This window comes from Schistocerca serialis, chromosome 6 (assembly GCF_023864345.2).
Source record: "Schistocerca serialis cubense isolate TAMUIC-IGC-003099 chromosome 6, iqSchSeri2.2, whole genome shotgun sequence".
Classification (NCBI taxonomy): Eukaryota; Metazoa; Arthropoda; class Insecta; order Orthoptera; family Acrididae; genus Schistocerca; species Schistocerca serialis.
Window position 1 is genome coordinate 63,759,824 of NC_064643.1, and position 18,543 is coordinate 63,778,366.

General features: G+C 40.4%; 1 protein-coding gene across 1 annotated transcript; it reads right to left on the minus strand.

Annotated features, from left to right (window-relative positions):
- Window positions 1-9,025: 9,025 nt before the first annotated feature.
- LOC126484546 (uncharacterized) lies at window positions 9,026-16,196 on the minus strand. Its single transcript, XM_050108097.1, has 6 exons — window positions 14,865-16,196; window positions 14,371-14,469; window positions 14,158-14,256; window positions 13,946-14,044; window positions 13,728-13,827; window positions 9,026-9,359 (listed from the first exon to the last, which is right to left on the minus strand). The coding sequence occupies exons 1-5, from the start codon at window positions 16,078-16,080 to the stop codon at window positions 13,799-13,801; spliced, it is 1,542 nt and encodes a 513-aa protein (XP_049964054.1). The 5' UTR covers window positions 16,081-16,196; the 3' UTR covers window positions 9,026-9,359; window positions 13,728-13,798.
- Window positions 16,197-18,543: the final 2,347 nt, after the last annotated feature.

Genomic DNA, 18,543 nt, shown 5'->3' on the forward strand with positions numbered 1-18,543 from the left:
CCAATCGTCGCTGAATTTGACAAGGATTACAAGGAGCTCTATGATCTAGTGAAGAGCTCAGTAGGTGATAGATTCAAAGCCAAACCGGCAGGGGGCGATAAAATAAAGCTCACCCTCCACTCCATGGATGAATACATGGCGGTAAAACAACTCCTGAGAGATAAGAAAATACCGCACTACACTTTCCCGACCGAAAGGATCAGGAACCTAAATATAGTTATCCGCGACCTACCGCGCAAACTATCGCCCTCAGCGATAAAGGAAGACCTGATCCGCCAAAATTTCGATGTTAAGACAGTCACACAAATGAAACCACCCGGTTCAAATAACAAGTGGCCCCTCTACCTCGCCGTAATGCCAGACATACCGATAAACAAAAAGCCTATGAGGAGTGTCCTGCAGATACCCATAACCACCGAGTTGCTAAAAAAGAAAATCGGTCTCAACAATGCTTTAGGTGCCAGGGACTGGGACACGTGGCCTCACACTGCGACATGCCTGTACGATGCAGGAAGTGTGCGGAGGGACACGACTCCAGGACCTGTCAAATTAAAATAGAAGACCCAAGAATAAAGTGTGCGCTATGCGGCGAAGGGCACACCGCCAGCTACCTGGGATGCAGGGTTCATAAGAACTACGCCCAACGCTATCGAGGCTCGAATGCACCCCCAAACAAACCCCAAGCTAAACCCCCAAACCGACCTGAAATCACAAGACGAGATAGGCCGCCCTACAGAGGCAAATCGCGTGAGGTGACGGCCGCCGCGACGTTCGCAAACATCGCGGCCGACACTGAGGCGCGCAGTAGCGCCCCTCTGCCGGCCGAGATGGGACCGGAATCTTGCGGCCGACGCTCCCCGGAAACAACCCAGGACACTCCTCTCCTTGACCAGATCCCTGACGACGGAGAATGCCCTAGGGAAGTCCTAACCCCTGCCCCAAAGACCAGTCTGCGGCGGGCAGAGGGCGCGGACCGTCAGACCGCTGGCAGACATCCTGTCACTCAAAGTCTGAGCGAAGCTGCGCCCTCGCCCTCCACAGACGATCCTGTGCTGGGAGTCATGTCCCAAACTCTGAATCTTCTCGCGCAGATGATGCGGGAGATTCAGCAGCAAAATGCACAGATCCTCGCCGCCCTACAAGCAGCAGTTAAGCAGTCGCATCCCTCAGCGACTTCCCAAGCAACAACAACAGCCAAACATGGATAGACGCCCCCATATCCAAGGTCTGAAAATGTGCGTCTTTAACGCAGACGGCATCTTCAACCAAGTCATGGAGTTCCGAGAGCTCATGAAGGAGCTTAATATCGACGTTTGCATGATGTCAGAAACACACCTAAAACCGGGAGTAAAAGCGGCAGTCCCAAACTATAACAGTTACAGACGAGACAGGCCAACCGCAGGAGGCGGGGTGGCCATATACGTAAAGAGAGGGATCCCCCATCACCAGATATTCCCCCCAGCTACCCGCTCGTTAGAAACGGTAGCCGTGGAAATAGCCACAGTTACAGGCCCCCTCACAGTCGTTGCAGCTTACCGCCAACCGACCCCAACCTTAGATGAGGACGACATTCCCGCACTAGCACAAATCAGAGGCAAGCTCCTAATAGGAGGAGACCTCAATGCAAAACACGCAGACTGGCATTCTAGACTCACGACCAGAGCCGGTCGTCAACTGCAGCGACTCGCGCGAGACCACCAGTTCGACGTCTGGGGCCCAGAAGAGCCGACACACTTCCCTAAAAACGGAGGCCGGCCAGACGTCCTTGACATAGCTCTCACAAGGAGAATAACAGGCTTCGTGACTGCGAGAACAATAAATAGAATGTCCTCCAATCACAACCCAGTTATAATCGAGGTCGACGTGGGAGAAAGGGTAGCTCTCCCACAACACCGGGTGTCGTATAAGCACACGAACTGGGAGCACTTTCAGGTAAATGTCGCTTCTGAAATAGCTCGCGCCCCGCCTCCAACTGCAGATACTGCAGAACAGGCGCTTAAAGACCTCACCAACACGATCCTGCAGGCTGCTGAGGAGGCCACACCCCGGCAGCGGGAAGGCCCTCCTCCTCAAATACAACTCCCGGAGCACCTGCTTGCGCAAATTAGGCACAAAAATAGGGTCGCAAAAGAATGGAAAATAACAAGAAATCCGGCAACTAGGAGGCTGCTCAACCGTCTACAGAGAGAGTTGAAAGTAGCACTCAATGAGCACCGCAACCAGCAATGGTCTGCCCGCCTATCAGCCCTCAAAGTAGACGACAACAGCCTATGGCAAGCTACCAAGCAATTCACACGTACACGCGCGCGTATGCCACCTCTGCACGGCGAGCGTGGAAGCCTTGTCTTCAGCCCTGTCGACAAGGCCAACGCGCTCGCCGACTCGTTCGAACAACAGTTTCAACCAGCAGAGGCGCAGGACGTAGACCACGAAATCATAGTCCGTCAGCAGCTTGCAGTATTCCTTGCAGCTGAAGACGACGAGAATGAACACACTCCACTTTTCGCCCCAGAAGACGTGGCAAAAGTCATTAGGTCCCTGCCCAACAAAAAGGCCCCAGGCCACGACCGGCTCACAAACCAGTTAGTTAAGAACCTCCCGCCACTGGCAATCACACACATCGCGAACGTCTTCAACGAGATTACTCGATCCCGCGAGTTTCCAGCGTGCTGGAAACACGCGGAGGTGGTCGCGATAGCTAAACCCGGTAAGGACCCATTATTCCCACAGCACTACAGACCGATTAGTCTTCTGCCCACTCTCAGTAAAATCTACGAGCGCCTCCTAGTCACACCTATTGAGCAACACATCTCCAGAGAGCAAGTTCTGCCTGATTTCCAGTTTGGATTCAGGCAGAAACACTCCGCCCCCCAACAGATCATGAGAGTTGTTGAAGCAGCCACCGAGGCCTTCAACCGCAGAAGCTACTGTGGGATAGTGCTACTTGATGTAGCCAAGGCCTTCGATTCCGTATGGCACAATGGGTTATTGTACAAACTATACACACAAGGCTTCCCCGGGACGATAGTAAAGCTACTGAAAAGCTATCTCTCGAATAGGACATTTTCCGTCAGGGTTGACAACTCCCTGTCAACAAAAAGACGCATACGTGCAGGGGTGCCCCAGGGATCGGTGCTAGGGCCTGTCCTGTACAGCCTGTACACGGCAGACACACCCACCTCACCCCTGGTGCGCACTGCACAATATGCAGATGATACAGCATTTTTCACCCGCAACCCAAACAGGGATCTGGTCACAAGACGCCTCCAAAGAGTTCTCAACGCCACAGAGGAATGGTCCAAAAGGTGGCGAATCACAATTAACAGCGGGAAAACCCAGGCAATTGTGATTACGCGCCGATTAGGACCGCGAGGACCACGCAGGCGACCACCCTTAAATCTAAGATTAAACGGCCAAGAACTGCCTTGGCGAAACACCGTAAAGTATCTAGGGGTGACCCTAGATAAGAGGCTGACATGGCAGGCGCACATCGACGACCTGCGCCGCCGAGCCAGCGCTCGCTTGAGCGTACTATACCCAGTCCTCAATACCAGTAGCGCGCTAACAGCAGACCTAGGAGTACGCGTCTACTGCACCCTCATACGCCCCATAATGGAATACGCGTGCCCAGTATGGGGCTATGCGGCCAAGACGCACGTACTCAAACTCCAAAGGGTTCAAAATAGGGCCCTCAAACGAGCCTTACACCTCCCCTCCCGATTCCCCACAGACGACCTACACGCGTCTGCGGACGTAATTCGACTACAACAACGTTTTGCTGACCTGGCTAAAGCGTTCTACGAAACAGCCAGCAGGTCAACAAACCCCCTCATCAATTCACTGGGTCAATATGACCCCACCATCAAGCGTCACAAAACTCCCAGGTCAATATTCTTTGACTGAACACTCACTCGCCCACCATCACATCACCCTCTCTCAGCCCCCATCAACTCGCCAACATCATCACCCAAAAACCGCCACAGATCAGGCAGTACAAGTTTAAGTAGCAAAAACGCACATAAACACACAAGACATACCGCAAAAGTAAAGACACAACACAACAACCACACATTCCCAATTCGAAGTAAATGTCCAAAGACAAAAACTTCACCACTAGTCACCCTGAAGGCCAGGGTACAAAAGGTGCGAGCGCGCGGATGAACCTGGCGTGAACAACTTTATCTTTGGTGTTTACATGTCATCTTCAATAACATGGACTGCTTACGCGCCAATCTTTTGAGATAGTTATTCGTTTTCTCATTTATAGCTGAAATTTGGCATTAATTTTAACAATAAATAGTCTTGTCATGTTGCCTTTTCACATGTAGATGGACAGTTAACATAGTTACTGCGAAATTCCTTATGTTAGTACGATAGTTACCGTTTTTACATGCGGCCAAGTGAAACGTGTTGACAACTCTTTTTACCAGCAACAAAATTACGCATCATCAGTAAATACCTGTTTTCCTTGCACTGACAGTCTTTTAGTGGTACGATTACTTAGGAGAGGAAGACAAAATACCTGTTTGGCAACAGCTTTTTGACGATTTTTCAACTATACTAGTGAAATGTTTCGTTACTTTTTATAAGAAGTGCAATGGTGTATTTTGTCACTGCTGTTATTTTTGTGAAAAAGGGAGGTAAACATAACGTGGTTCATATTATCAATGTTGTTGTGGTCTTCAGTCCTGAGATTGGTTTGATGCAGCTCTCCACGCTAATCTATCCTGTGCAAGCTCCTTCATCTCCCAGTACCTACTGCAACCTACATCCTTCTGAATCTGCTTAGCGTATTCATCTCTTGGTCTCCCTTTCTCTTGGTCTCCCTCTACGATTTTTACCCTCCAATGCTAAATTTGTGATCCCTTGATGCCTCAGGACATGCCCTACCAACCGATCCCTTCTTCTAGTCAAGTTGTGCCACAAACTTCTCCCCAATCCTATTCAATACCTCCTCATTAGTTACGTGTTCCACCCACCTAATCTTCAACATTCTTCTGTTAATATGCGTGTGCTGGAACATTCACGTATTGTTTAGATCCACTGATATTTTTGTAACTTGTAGCACTTAGTTTAATGAATATCTGTCTTGACGAACTTTGTTGCTTGCTACAATTATGTGTTTATTTTGTTATCAAATGATCATTTATCTTATAACAAAAAAATGGCAGTGTATATGCCGCGAAAAAATCACATAAAGCTGGTAGAAAAATAATTTGTAACATTGCAATGTAAAATTCCTTTGAACGTTTCAGTTTAGTTTCATGTGGATTTATTCAAAGCCATCCACTTCTGCAACTTTTTCGATATCCCTCTAGATTGGTAATAAAGTTATTCCTGTGACAAACTTAACTCATTATGTTGTATGCAGTGTCAGCACGTATCACAAGAAACAATTTTGTACACAACAGAGAATGGACTTCGAGATTAAGGTGTTCGACTCTGGTTTGTTCTGTAATTTTCGCACTTTAGACATGTTTTAATTCTCATTATATTTGGGCCTAGTGAAAGTGGTTAAGATTTTACACGTAAAGGGTGTAAAGCAAAGTTGTCCCGTTCCCTAACTGTAGCGTCACACACATGTACTGCATGTAATATTTAGTGGCTTTTGTTCTGTAAGTGTTACAATTAGTGCAGCAAACTGACTGGGATATGGCATGTTCCATGGTAGGTTAACATAAGTAGGGTCGAGGCACCACTGACGGCCCGATTAAGGACAATTGCAATACAAATTAGTTTACAGATTACTTCAGTAATTCTATAGTTTCAAATTCTGTGGGGAGCGAGTGTTCTAAATTATATAACAAAAGCAAACGAAAATATTGAAAATGAAATGGCACATTTCCCTAATTTTTGCCATGTTAAACCTCACTATGGCCAGACATTTCCTTGCTTTTGGCCGCTACCTATTATAATGAAACTGAGGCTTTACATAATTTCAGAATCTATTTGCAGAAAAGTAATTTATTCTTTGTACAAACATCAGGGTGGCCACCAAATTTGAATTTTCAAATTCAATGTTGTCATGTATTATATTTACTGTATGGGTTTAGGCATACATACTACACTGGAAAGAACAAATTGTTTGTTTTAAAATTATATAATGTCCGATATGAACCATGTCAAGATGTACACCACATACAGCATGACTGACCAAGTGGAGTGATCATCTGAAGGATAGTGCACATCAAAATGTCACATGGCTGCATTTATGCAACACTGTCTGTTTGTTTAAGCCAGACATATTAGGGTCAACTGAAGGGTTAAATGGCCAGTACATGAAAGTAGTGACACAGAACAGAGAGATTAAAATCCACAGTCACATCTCATGGATTAATGATGGTAGAATGTTACAGTTAATCTTGAAAGAAAACTTGAAGTTTCTCATTGAATTTTGTTAAGGTATTCATAATCTTACATTGATTTGTTTACAAAAAAAATTCCTTTTGCAGCAAATTGTCATTACACCTACACTATGCAATATGAAGTTACACAACTGTGTATTAGCTATATTTGAATAAACTGTGGCGACTCATCAATGATTACTTGGTGATGTGACAGTTTGAATGTTTGTCAGGAAAGCTGATTTTTCATCCCACCAAGCCTGTTGAGACAAGTGATAAAGTGTGTGTAACAGGTACAACATACACCCTGCCCATCTGCATTAGCTTCCCTGCATGTTTGACTTTGACCGACCATTCTGTAGCACACTTACCAATGTATACTTTCTCAAACATCAATTTCTGACATAATTTTAGGTGCTTCAGCTGACACTTTTGTTTTCAGGGATTGTAACACATTAATTTTAGATTTCATTCCTTTTCTGGATAATTTTTGTCCTTGTTGTTTTTCAGTTTCACTTAGTTGCTTCTTTTGTCATCTATGTACAAGCAACTTGGATTACACATAGACAGAATTAAACTTCTGTTGATTTTAAAATTGTCAACACTGTGCAAGCATTATGAGCAAGAATACTTTTCACTCTAACTCTCAACAATACACTCAGAAACTTCCTGACAGATTAAAACTGTGTGCCAGACCAAGACTCGAACTCGGGCAAGTGCTCTCTTATCTGAACTACCCGTGTACAACTCAAACCCCAACCTCATTTCTGCCAGTACATCACTGCCTACTCAAGTTTGAGTCTAGCTCTGGCACACATTCTCAATCTGACAGGAAGTTTCATATCAGCGCACACGCTGCTACAGAGTGAGCATCAATTCTGGAAATACATTCAGTTTATTGAAAAACCTCTTTCTACAACAGCATTTCCAGGCAAAGTACTGACATTTTAAGAAATTCTACAAAATTACAACATTCTTTTGTGGCAATGTAATGAGGTTCATCCAACCAAGTTTCACTTATTTTGAAAAATGCCAATTTTGTTTTCTTTTTGAATATGAGCATCGTTACAAATATTGACAAATTGTTGTTTGACACAAACACAAATTTTCACCAGAAAGAGAATTTAAAGTCATAATGTCAATCTTTATACAGCTGTTTCTTGATTTAATGCTGCTGATAGGTCCAAACATGAAATTGCATGAGTAGGTTTATATTTCAGTGGTTCGCCTTCAAGTAGCTTTTGTATTATACCAATAATACAGGAATACATTTCTTCTTTTAGCCTCAAGATGTCAGTCAGTCAAGTCCTTAACTTTCTTTTGGTACCTTTGCAGTGAAATCCAAAATACACGAAGCATTGTGCAGTGATCAGATTCTTAACATTCTTCATGTCAGCCTACACGAGGGATTTTCCGATTATGCAAAATGTCTGAACTGACAACTTGCTGCATTGATCAGGTGGTACAAGTGAACAACTCATTACACAAAAAATAAGCCATAGGTACATCAGTTAGAAAATTACATAAAATTTTTTGAAAGGATGTGCTGTCAGTGAAAAAAAAAGCCAATTTTTGACCTAAGAATTTGTCTCCAACTGTTAAGATAGAGTTTTCAAACACTCTGAATCAGGTAAGAGTTTAATTCTAAGCCAATTGAGAAATATAAGTTCTTAGGTGTGGGAGAATTTAAAAGCTAGTTGGGCCACATTTACAATCCATTTTGTGCCACAGAACTGCAAAGGAAAACCTGAAGACACTATATATTCTGTATATTGACACCTTCGCGTAGGCAAATCGTGAAACACACAATACAAGGCTCTGAAAATAGTGGTCTTTCCTAATTTGTTTGTGACACTCCAGTTTTAAAAGTGCAATGAACTATATGCATGTTACAACCACCTAACTGCAAGAGTTTCATGTTACCAGAAATTTATTTTGCTTCATTATTCAAAAACTTCCAAGCTGGAAAATTTTAGAAATATTCTGCAAATTAAAAGGTCCTTTCAAAGCATAGGCTCTTTGATTCTGTCTTTATTCAATGCCAAAGTATCAGGTCGAGATCAGCAACTTATTTCAAATCCCAAAAACTAACATGGATGTCCATTCATTTGTTGTTTTATTTTTGTATGACGTCGGTGCTGTATACAGTCTGACATAAGTAATGTGTGGCTGTTGGCCACATAATTTTATGAAGCTGCTCACGTTTGTTGAATGAAACTACTCAAAATAAAGAAAAATTATATGTAACTTGTGGCTGGTCTACAATTTCAATATCCAACAGTCGCTGGTTCCCTGCAGATGATGCTTGCTTTTGCTAACATGAAATTGCGTTCACAGCTTACACTGCCAATGCAGTCACTCATACGAATTGTCTCTCATTACCTGTTACTTCGCACACTTAAACATTGCAACACGTAAGATACACCAGGGTCATCAGGACACATTTACATTTTGAGTATGTCATGGGAAAAAATTAAACAGTTGATTGGAATTTAAATATTAAATTTTTAATTATGATTTATTAATACAATTTTAAGACTACATTCATAATTTCTCATCATATCTTATAGACTTTATGAAGTAATACAGTGACGTACAAAACATACAGAACGTGAAAAAAAAGTTTTCAAATATTCTACACATCAGCTACAAATATTAAGATACACAATTGAAACTTCATATATAAACAGAAAATAGATTTTAAATCAAAATTATAAACCAAAAGAAAAGATTAAATTCAGTACAAAAGTTTCTGCAGGCATAACTTACAAGAAAATTTTACTGTAACTTTTAGCTGAATGTACAGCAATTATAAAAATATTTCACAGTATCATGAATTGCAATAAAATCTTAGTTTTTGAAAATTAAGTTTCTTTCCAGTCAGTTTCAGAAACTTGATTCATCCAAACTTCCAAAACTGTTCACACACAGAACAATGGAACTTCCAAACACAATGGTGCTCGACATCTGGCACATGATTTAGTTTATCTGTGAGTTTCCTGGCATCACAGGTTGCTGAAACATCAAATCGAGGGCAAAATAATAGACATTTCAAGGGTATAGTTGCTCCAAAATTCAGTCTACCAGTGCCGTTTATAGCATACAACCAATCCAGTTGTTCACACACTTGCCTAAAAGCCCCCCAAAAATAACAAAAACCAACAATTATCTTGATTTACGTATTGTCAGTTACTTTTGAGACAGAATTTTGCTTTACTTATCTGGCAATGATGTAGTCTTTTTTCAATGGTTCCGAGTACTATCTCTGAAATAATTTCATTGTTGAAAAGCAGTTCCCAAAATGAAAGTGTCCTTTTGTTTAGCTGTATGCAATGTCAAAAGGCTACATAGTAGGCAACATAGTGTTAAGTACTTGAACAAGGTGAAACAGATCAATATAGAGAATTTGCCCTCTTAGCATATTGTAGTACAAAAATAGTATCTAGAAATAACGGTGCGCAAATATTTTATCTGTTGCTAATTTGACATGTCCTGACCTCTTCTATAAAGCTTTTAAGTATACCAACATTTCCATTCAGACAATGGATCCAAATCACACCATATCTCTTCTGCCAGGTATTATTTCCAATCCACAGCATCACAAAGAGGTAAAATAAAAATTAGCATAGTGTAGAATACGTTGTTTGTGCAGTTCTATTTCTTTCTCAGTGAAAACAAACAAATTGTGCTTAATTTTGAATGATACATCCTTAAATAATATGCTTGAACATGTGGCTGAATATAATTGATTTATTTAGTATGTGCTTAAACATTACTACTATTAACTATTTACTTCTATGGGACACAGCAGGTGACAATTTTTGTAAAGTCATACAATGTAGACTTTCATGGCCAACATTTTCTTGAGTCAAAATTTCCAGGTTAAAAGGCCATGGTTGATGTATAAAATTACTTCTTCCTGACGTTTCATCTCTAACTGCGGGAGACATCTTCAGAGGTAGAATGGAAGCTACAATTGTACCTCTGAAGATGTCTCCCGCACTTGGAGTAGTAGTTTTATACACTGACCACAGCCTTTCAACCCATAAACTATACCTCAAGAATTCTTGTAAGGTTAGTATTATCTGATGGAAACTATAAATAAGTTGTTACCATGAACAGTGCAGTGAGCTTATTCAGTTTCAAAAGTTACCTGTCTAAGAGAAATCAGCATAAGACATAAGACTCATTGCACCTCAAATGTAGAGAAAACCATAATTTAAATACTGATCTGGAAATGTAATACTGTCAAGTATAACCTTTGGATGTTTGTTAACTTTGCAGGTGAGACTAACACAGGGGATGGGATGATGGTTTACACTATATGTTGCGAAGGAAAAAAAAAAAGACACCATTTTATCCAACTGTCAACATCCCACAGCAATCAGTCGAGCAATGGAAGTTTGTCAGTTCCAGATGGGTTAATCTCAGTTTTTACTTTGGTGATTTATTTGTTTTTAAAGATCACATTTATTGACATATTTTTGGCAGTAAATAAAATACTTAAAAGTCACTGCCCAGTTTGGTGCTCTCCTGACATGCACTGGGCACAGACACACAATGGTAGCTCTAGTACCTTATGTGTATTGAAAGTGTAATCAAGTATATTTCACAAGCCAGTGGTGAAAACTGCAAACAGTTTGGAACTAGTAAGGAATGTTGGGCTAAGACTTTATTAATTTTAGACACAATTAACGATTAGTAAAGATTATTGTGGCACAATGTGTAACGTCACGACATTTACAAGCCAAATGTAACTAATCCTATTACAAAACAGTAGTTATGCTTCAATATGGAACAGTAAGTGGGCAGTGGATAATATGTGTTCAAAACAATGAACAATTTGTGAGTTCCTTCTCAAGTACTGGAAATACCATAAGAAATTGTGTGAAAAGATAATCTTAGACTACAGGATTCACGAGCAACCACATTAATGGACCTTTGGATTAGAAATTTAGGTAATACAGTTGCTCTGAAAATCACAGTAGAGATGAGATGCACAGAAGCCTCTACGTAACCAATACTAAGAACAAAAAGTTAGGCCCAAATACAATCAAGTGTGCACACTATCAAATAATTATTTGTAGGACATACTGAGAATCTGTCAACTTGACACACTCATCTTCACGAATACTACAGTGTCTATTGGTGGTCACTGTCGTACCAGGAAGCTTGGTGTAATCTTATGGCACTTTAATTCTCCGACTCGTCACAGGACAAGTAACTTATTAACTTATTGCTGCGCATTAGCTGGTGCACTCATGCTCCTTGTGGCATGACAATGAGGAAACAAGAAGATATCACATTTATATGGGTTAAACTTTACTTACGGCTTAGGCGCCCTCATGTGGTGATGTTGGCAACGACCGTGCAGTGCTGGAAATTATTCTCTAATATTTCATTTCTTGTAAGAACTTTTTCTAAATGTTCGCTTTACTAAGATAATTAATTTACTGAGCAGACGCGGGTACATGCAAGAACATGTCAACCATAGAGTAGGAACAGGATTAATGATTTATTTCATGGTTGGTCGCTGTTGACATCAGCACAGCACGCCACCTGTACCGCAAGTAAAATTTTACCATTATATGTAACTGAAAGGGTGAAACGGCTAACAACGAAACAGGCATCCAAAGTTAGGAGGAAAAATCCCTAAATTCTCAAAAGAAGCATTCTGGCTATTAGTCTGGAGGGAGTTTCAAAAATAGTGAAAAAATGAACCTGTGTTGTTAGATTAGGAATTGACTGTCACACCAACGAATGGAAGTCTAGTATGTTAAGAACTGCACATCCACACTCTCATTGGAAAACTTTTAGTCTCATCACATACAGTACGAGCCTGTTACACTCCTGAACACAGAACAAAGAGATAATCAATGCATAAAGTAACTACCATATCCCCCAACAATCAATCCTCATGTAAGGTCTACTAATAGCATTTAAAGAGTTCACTGCATACCTTTGCAGCTAGCAGAACTAAACTTTGATTATTTTGGCTAAAAATATCTTGGCTAACTGTGTTGAAATAAATTTTTTTAAAACCTTTCCAAACAGCAAAAATGTTGCGAGCACATATCAGGTGCTGAAAAGTGGTGTGAAGGGGAAAAAAATTTCAAAAACTAATGTTTATAATTTGTGAGGGCAGTAGGAAGCCATTAAACTAGCATTATGTCATTTAGCTACTTACAAGTTTCAAATATTAGCAATTAACACATTCGCTGTTGGCTTATGCATGTGCTATTAACTTGTAATAAGTGTCAATTGCAGAATATGTTAAGCATTGAATCAAGAGTAAACAGAATATTGTGTTGCTGGTCACTGCTTCAACTTACAGAGACAGTCTTCACAAAGAGTACATTTTTAGACATCTGAGCGGCATGGGAGAGAATTATGGAGAAAAACACTCATACAAAGTGAGTTCACAATCTTGCCTATATACCGTATGGCACATTCCATCTATCACAGCCATGCTGTCTCACAACCAACCTGTGTTTTAAAAATCTATTTATAGTGAGTCATAACTTGAATGAAAATTATAAAAATGTTGGGTATTTTCTATGTTGACAACTTCATTTACTTCAAGCTAAAAAGATTGTTCAACTAATCAAACTTTTGAAATTATGCTCTAAAGGCTGAAGATGTCAATATCTAGTGGTGGTTATATCATACTGAGTGCTGACTACCACACTGCATTGTCTTATTTAGCCTTTTCATTTGGTGTTCACTGCATCTGACACTTTCTCCTCAGTAAGCAAGGTAAGATTCTCTGAATTTAAGTTTAGTGAGGAGTAAAATAAAGTGTGTATGATATTATTATAAGGAAGACTATGGAGTGAAATTTAGCCTCATTTAAAAACTATTGCTAAATATAATTCTTGGTGTAACTTGCATGTAATGTCCATTAAGGATGTAAACTGTAGTGTTTCTTATGGATTAAGGTGAAAGAGTTTACGTCCTATCTGCAGTGATTCAAAAGTTACAGCATTTTTTAATTTTCCTAGTGAAGTGTACTTCATGTGCGAGGTGTACTGGGACACGTGAACAAATCGCCAGTGCAGACAACATGATTCACAACAAGGATGTATGTGATCCTGATACAGTTTAATTCGTAACCAAGACAATTGCCTATGCCTGTAATGTGAAATATTGGCCATAACATCACCAATACAGAAAGAATGTATCACACTATTATATAGCTATATTTGTACTAATATATTTTGTGAAGAAAAACCAGTCCGACAAGTGGTAAAAAAATTTCAATTAAACAAAAGGACACTTGTCTTTGGTATAAATCAGAAATGAAATGTCATAAGGAAGGTTGTAGTTGACAAGCAAAATTTCAGATCAGAAAGGATCCACAAATACTGCCTGAATTTATAATACCATTCCATAGCCGTGTTGCAGAACATGCGCTGTAGTAAGGGAAGGCACTGATACCATCTTATCCTGCCCTGTCACTGGTTTAAATGTGGGAGAACAGCACCTGCAATCAGCATTTAAAACCAAATTGCTATAAATAACTTACGAGGGACTAGCATAAAGCTGGAATAACATTTTATAATAAAGAGATGCACTAATGCCTGAATTCATAGAAAGATCACCATTTGTTGAGCTGTGTAGCAACACACGCACTGTACCGATAGATGGATGTGGTACCACCACAGCCTGTTTTGGTATTGGTTGAATTGTGGAAGTTGAGCCTGCAGGCAGAAATGCAAACTAAGTTACAGTAAGTAATTTATAAGGAGCTGTGACAAAAATAAACAATGGCATAACACAGAGGTGCACTAATATCTTGATTCATAGTACTCACTATTCCTCGGGCTGTGTTTCAGCACATACGATGTAGCGAGAGACGGACTAGATACCACCTCAGCCTGTTTTGCTATTGGCTGAATCATGGGAGTTGAGCCTGCAAGCAGAATTGCAAACCGGATTGCTGTAACTTACAAGGAACTATGGCATAAAACTAGAATGATATTTTATAACAAAAAGGTACATTAATACCTGGATTTATAATACTCACGATTCGTCGGGCTGTGCTGTAGGGCACATGCTGTAATGGGGAATGGACCTGCTACACCCTCTGTATTTTTTATTGTTGGTTGCTTTTTAACAGCTGAACCTGCAAACAGTATATTATATTAGATTGCTGACATTAACAGATAATAGAGCACTGGTTAAGTTTTACTTATAGCTCAGGCGGCGTGGTGCTGTGATACTGGCAATGACCGTTTATTTATTCTGTATATTTTGTTTCTTGTAAATACTTGTTCTAAATGTTTGCTTTACAAGGATAATTAAATTACTGAGCAAACAAGGGTACATACGAGAACCTGACAACTAGAGAACAGGAACAGCATTAATTATTTACTTCATAATTGATCATTGCCATCAGCAGCACACTATGCCACTTGAGTCATATGTAGAATTTTACCAGACTGCTTCATTACAAGCACTTTTTGCTGCAGGGATGTACGTTGTTGGGAGGGGAAGGGGGCGGGGACACTAGTAACATACCTTTTCCCACAAGTGCATCTTCTTTGTCTGCCAGTAGAGATAATTTGATCAAACTGGATTCTTCTGAATTTGGTAGCACCAGGGATGCATTATTACTCCTTTTGTTTTTCTTTGTAGAGTACAGTCTACGTTGAGGTAAAATCTTTTGTGATTGTTTCCTTTCTATCTGCAGCGGTGCCTGTTTTTGCTGAAACATTCCGACAGCTACAGTTGCCTTTAGTGACGATAACATTTTTTTAGCAGTTTCTAAGTCATTTGAGGTCAGCTCAGATACAATACCAGAAAACTCTGCGATAAGTTCCCTTCTTTGGACTGACAAAGGTACAGAATCATTAACACTTTTTTTCGTTACCTCCGCTAGTATTTCTGTTTTCTCGTCTACAACAGAAATATCTTCACTCTCAGTAAGTGTAACTTCACTATTTCTTAGGTGTTCAGAAGGTTGCTGCTTTAACTGAATCCGGCAAACACTATGTATGTGCTTGCACATATTCCATTTGATGGTATAGTCAATACATGTACAAGAATACCTATGAATGCAAGCCCTGCATTTAATGCACATCAATCTGCAGTTGCACTGAAAGTCATTATCATATACAAAATAATCTGTTGACCTTCTTGAAGAAGAACGCACTTTCCAACCAGAAAACTCCATAGTAATGAAGTCCTCCTTAATATTATTCCCTGATTTATGCCGAAGCCGAATGTCCTTAAGTTTACTCGTCAGTTTACCTTTATTTAGCACAATAAGCCTGTCAAACAGCTTGTGCTTCACAAATGACATCAATGCAAAAATAGCTTTGTCCAAACGCTTGACACATTTACTACCTAGATATATATATTTAATAGTGCGATGCATTCTTTCTGTATGCATGTTGGTAATGATTCCAGCATTCAATCTATGGCAATATGCCCAAGAATTTGCATTCCCAACATAGTTGTCTCGGAAGTATGTGGCAAATTGAACTGTATCAGGATCACATTCCAATCTCTCTAGCACAATATTTAACATCTCATCAAATGAATCTACATCCTGCTCATGCATCAAAGTTCTGATTTGCTTGTATACTTCACCTTGTTTTTCTACACCTTGAATCTTACATTTGATATTCTTCCTCCAACATCTATCAACATGCCATGTACAATAGAGTCGCATAGATGGAGCTGCCATGACATCATTCCATGCAATAAAGAAAGACTCGGCCAAATCCGACATAAAAACATTTGGCGAAATTGATCCAACCTGCCTCTATATGTGCTGGAAAAATATGGACAGCATCTGGGAGTCATTCCTGTTAGATATTAGAAACGCGCATGGAAACCCGTGTCTTAGATCGTCTAGCACTAGTAGAGTTATAAGTTCAAAATTATATCAATTAAGACCATGTGTCCCATCAACACAAACGCAGTCGTTCCCATATTTCTTTAATATCTCGCCTTGAGCATTGTTCATAATTATCAATGCAAAATCAGAGCGCTTTAATTGTGGGTACGAATCAAGGACTACATCCTGTGGTTTATACAAAAGCACACAAGGACTGTCTCCACCATTTACTTCATTTACCCATGCTTCTACACTTATTGCATCATTATGGTGTCTTATTGACTTGAAGGACAAATTATAAGACTGATCTAGGCTATATTATGTAGATCCTGTCTCGTAATCAAATGTATCCTTTCAAAGTTCGAATCTACAACTGTATCTCGAATTTTGTCTAATATGACAGAATGGTATGCCACTTGCTATATCTGCAGCAATACTTTCCCTTTCTCTTTTTGTTAGTTGCAGATGGCATAACTCGGATTTGTGGCCAACATGGGTTGAAACATATTTCACACAGCAGGTTCCATTCTTTTCCATATCTACTCTCATCTTAGCAGGGCACAGTGCATCAATCTTACTACTACCTTGCAATTTAAGACATCGCACGTTTTTTCCTCTAGACACAAACTTACCAGACCGGTGACAAATATAAGAAACAACTTCTGAATCAACCTTAGCATGGGAACCACGACGTCTGACGAACTTTGAGAGCGTTGTCTGCTCAGTTTCCTTCTTCCACTTCTGAAATTCATCAGCGGTGCTGAAATGTAATATTTCACATCTACCTCATGTGCCGACCGTAAATGTTCAAACAGGCACTTTTCAGAAGTACTTCTTTCATTACACAGGGCGCACACAAACAATTTTTTCTGCTCTATTTGCAGTCCATGAACCTCTAACAGGTGTCTATTCAAATTTCCTTTTTTAGGATAGACTTTATCGCACACATGACACTGAAAAATCATGTTGGACACAAAAATTTCACTGCTTACACGGACAACTCTACAGCACAAAGTAACAGGGCAAAATACACTTATTCCATACGTATCTGCTGACAAAACCGCACTTGTGTGTAACTTTCGAATGAGAAAAATGTCTGCGCCACGGCTCTTTCGAAACGAGCAATCCTATTGGATATCGCTACCCTGAAATGCTATTGGTTATTTTCGTTTCGAGCCGAGCTCTCCCGGTTTCTCGCAGATGTCTGTACATGCAAAAGATCGCTGCAAATGTGGTGTGTTCACACGACACAAACCCCAATCTACTACTCGCCTGCCATCTGTCGGTGTAGAAAAGAAATATCAATAGCAAGCGACTACGCTCCCCGTAAAAGTCAAAAATTTAATTCAGTTATTGTGAAATATAGAAATGGAGGAAGTTCTGTTATGGTCTGTGTTCGCAACTTGTGTTGCAAAAAAACATTCAGACCAACCGCAAGAAACAGAGAATGCGGTCAAAATGGTGTAAACAGTGGCTGCCAAAGCGAAAGTAGTTTTCTTACGTAAATTTACTGCTAGAGTTGCACGGCGAACCTAACGACTGGCGAAATTATTTGCGGATGGATGTCGAAACTTATAATTATCTCTTAAAGCTTGTAACCACTCATATTATGAGTAAACATACTTGTGTGGCAGAACTGCCAGAAAATATTAATATCTTTGCTTTATTGTACTTCGTTTTACTCACGTTGGTTGTTGACTAGTTGGTGTGAGACATTCGTCATGACTGTTACCGTGATTGTCGAAAACTATTTCTTTGTGTTTTGATTTATCTTGTGCCAATAAAAATATTACATAGTGAAAGTAAATGGTGTTTTCTGTGTTATAAGTATAACACTCGCCATACTGGTACCACACGTTGGGCTGAGGCTATCCTCATCGCAGACATTACGGCCGACACTGTAGCTAACGCTTTTGTCCACAATTGGCTTTCTCGTTTTGGTTGCCCTACTTCACTTAGCACAGACCAGGGGAGACAGTTTGAATCTAATCTGTTTAACCGCCTCTGTCAATTGTGTGCTATCAACAAATTCAGAACTACAGCCTATCATCCGCAATTTAACGGCCTAATAGAACGATGGCACTGTACCCTGTAGGTCGCTCTAATGTGGACTGAGGCACTCCCCTGGGTCCTTTTAGGTTTGAGGACGGTTGTCAAAGAAGACCTTAAAGCGTCAGTTGCTGAGATGGTATAAGGGGAAAACCTCGCACTTCCAGTGGATTTTCTTGATGATCCTCCTCTACTTCCCGAGGATCAACTTCCCGAGTTGGTACGACAGGTTTGACAGTATATCACCAAGTTACGTTTTCTGCAACCTCGATCGCATGCTACCCCTCCGGTTTTCATTCACCCACA

Excerpts from the sequence above, each read along its gene's own strand:
- LOC126484546 (XM_050108097.1), bottom strand. The coding sequence starts at position 16,080 with ATGTCGGATTTGGCCGAGTCTTTCTTTATTGCATGGAATGATGTCATG. Across the intron at positions 14,257-14,370 it reads ACAGCACAGCCCGACGAATC|GCTCAACTCCCATGATTCAG; the intron begins GTGAGTATTATA and ends TTCTGCTTGCAG. Across the intron at positions 13,828-13,945 it reads GCTACACAGCTCAACAAATG|GTGCTGTTCTCCCACATTTA; the intron begins GTGATCTTTCTA and ends TGCTGATTGCAG.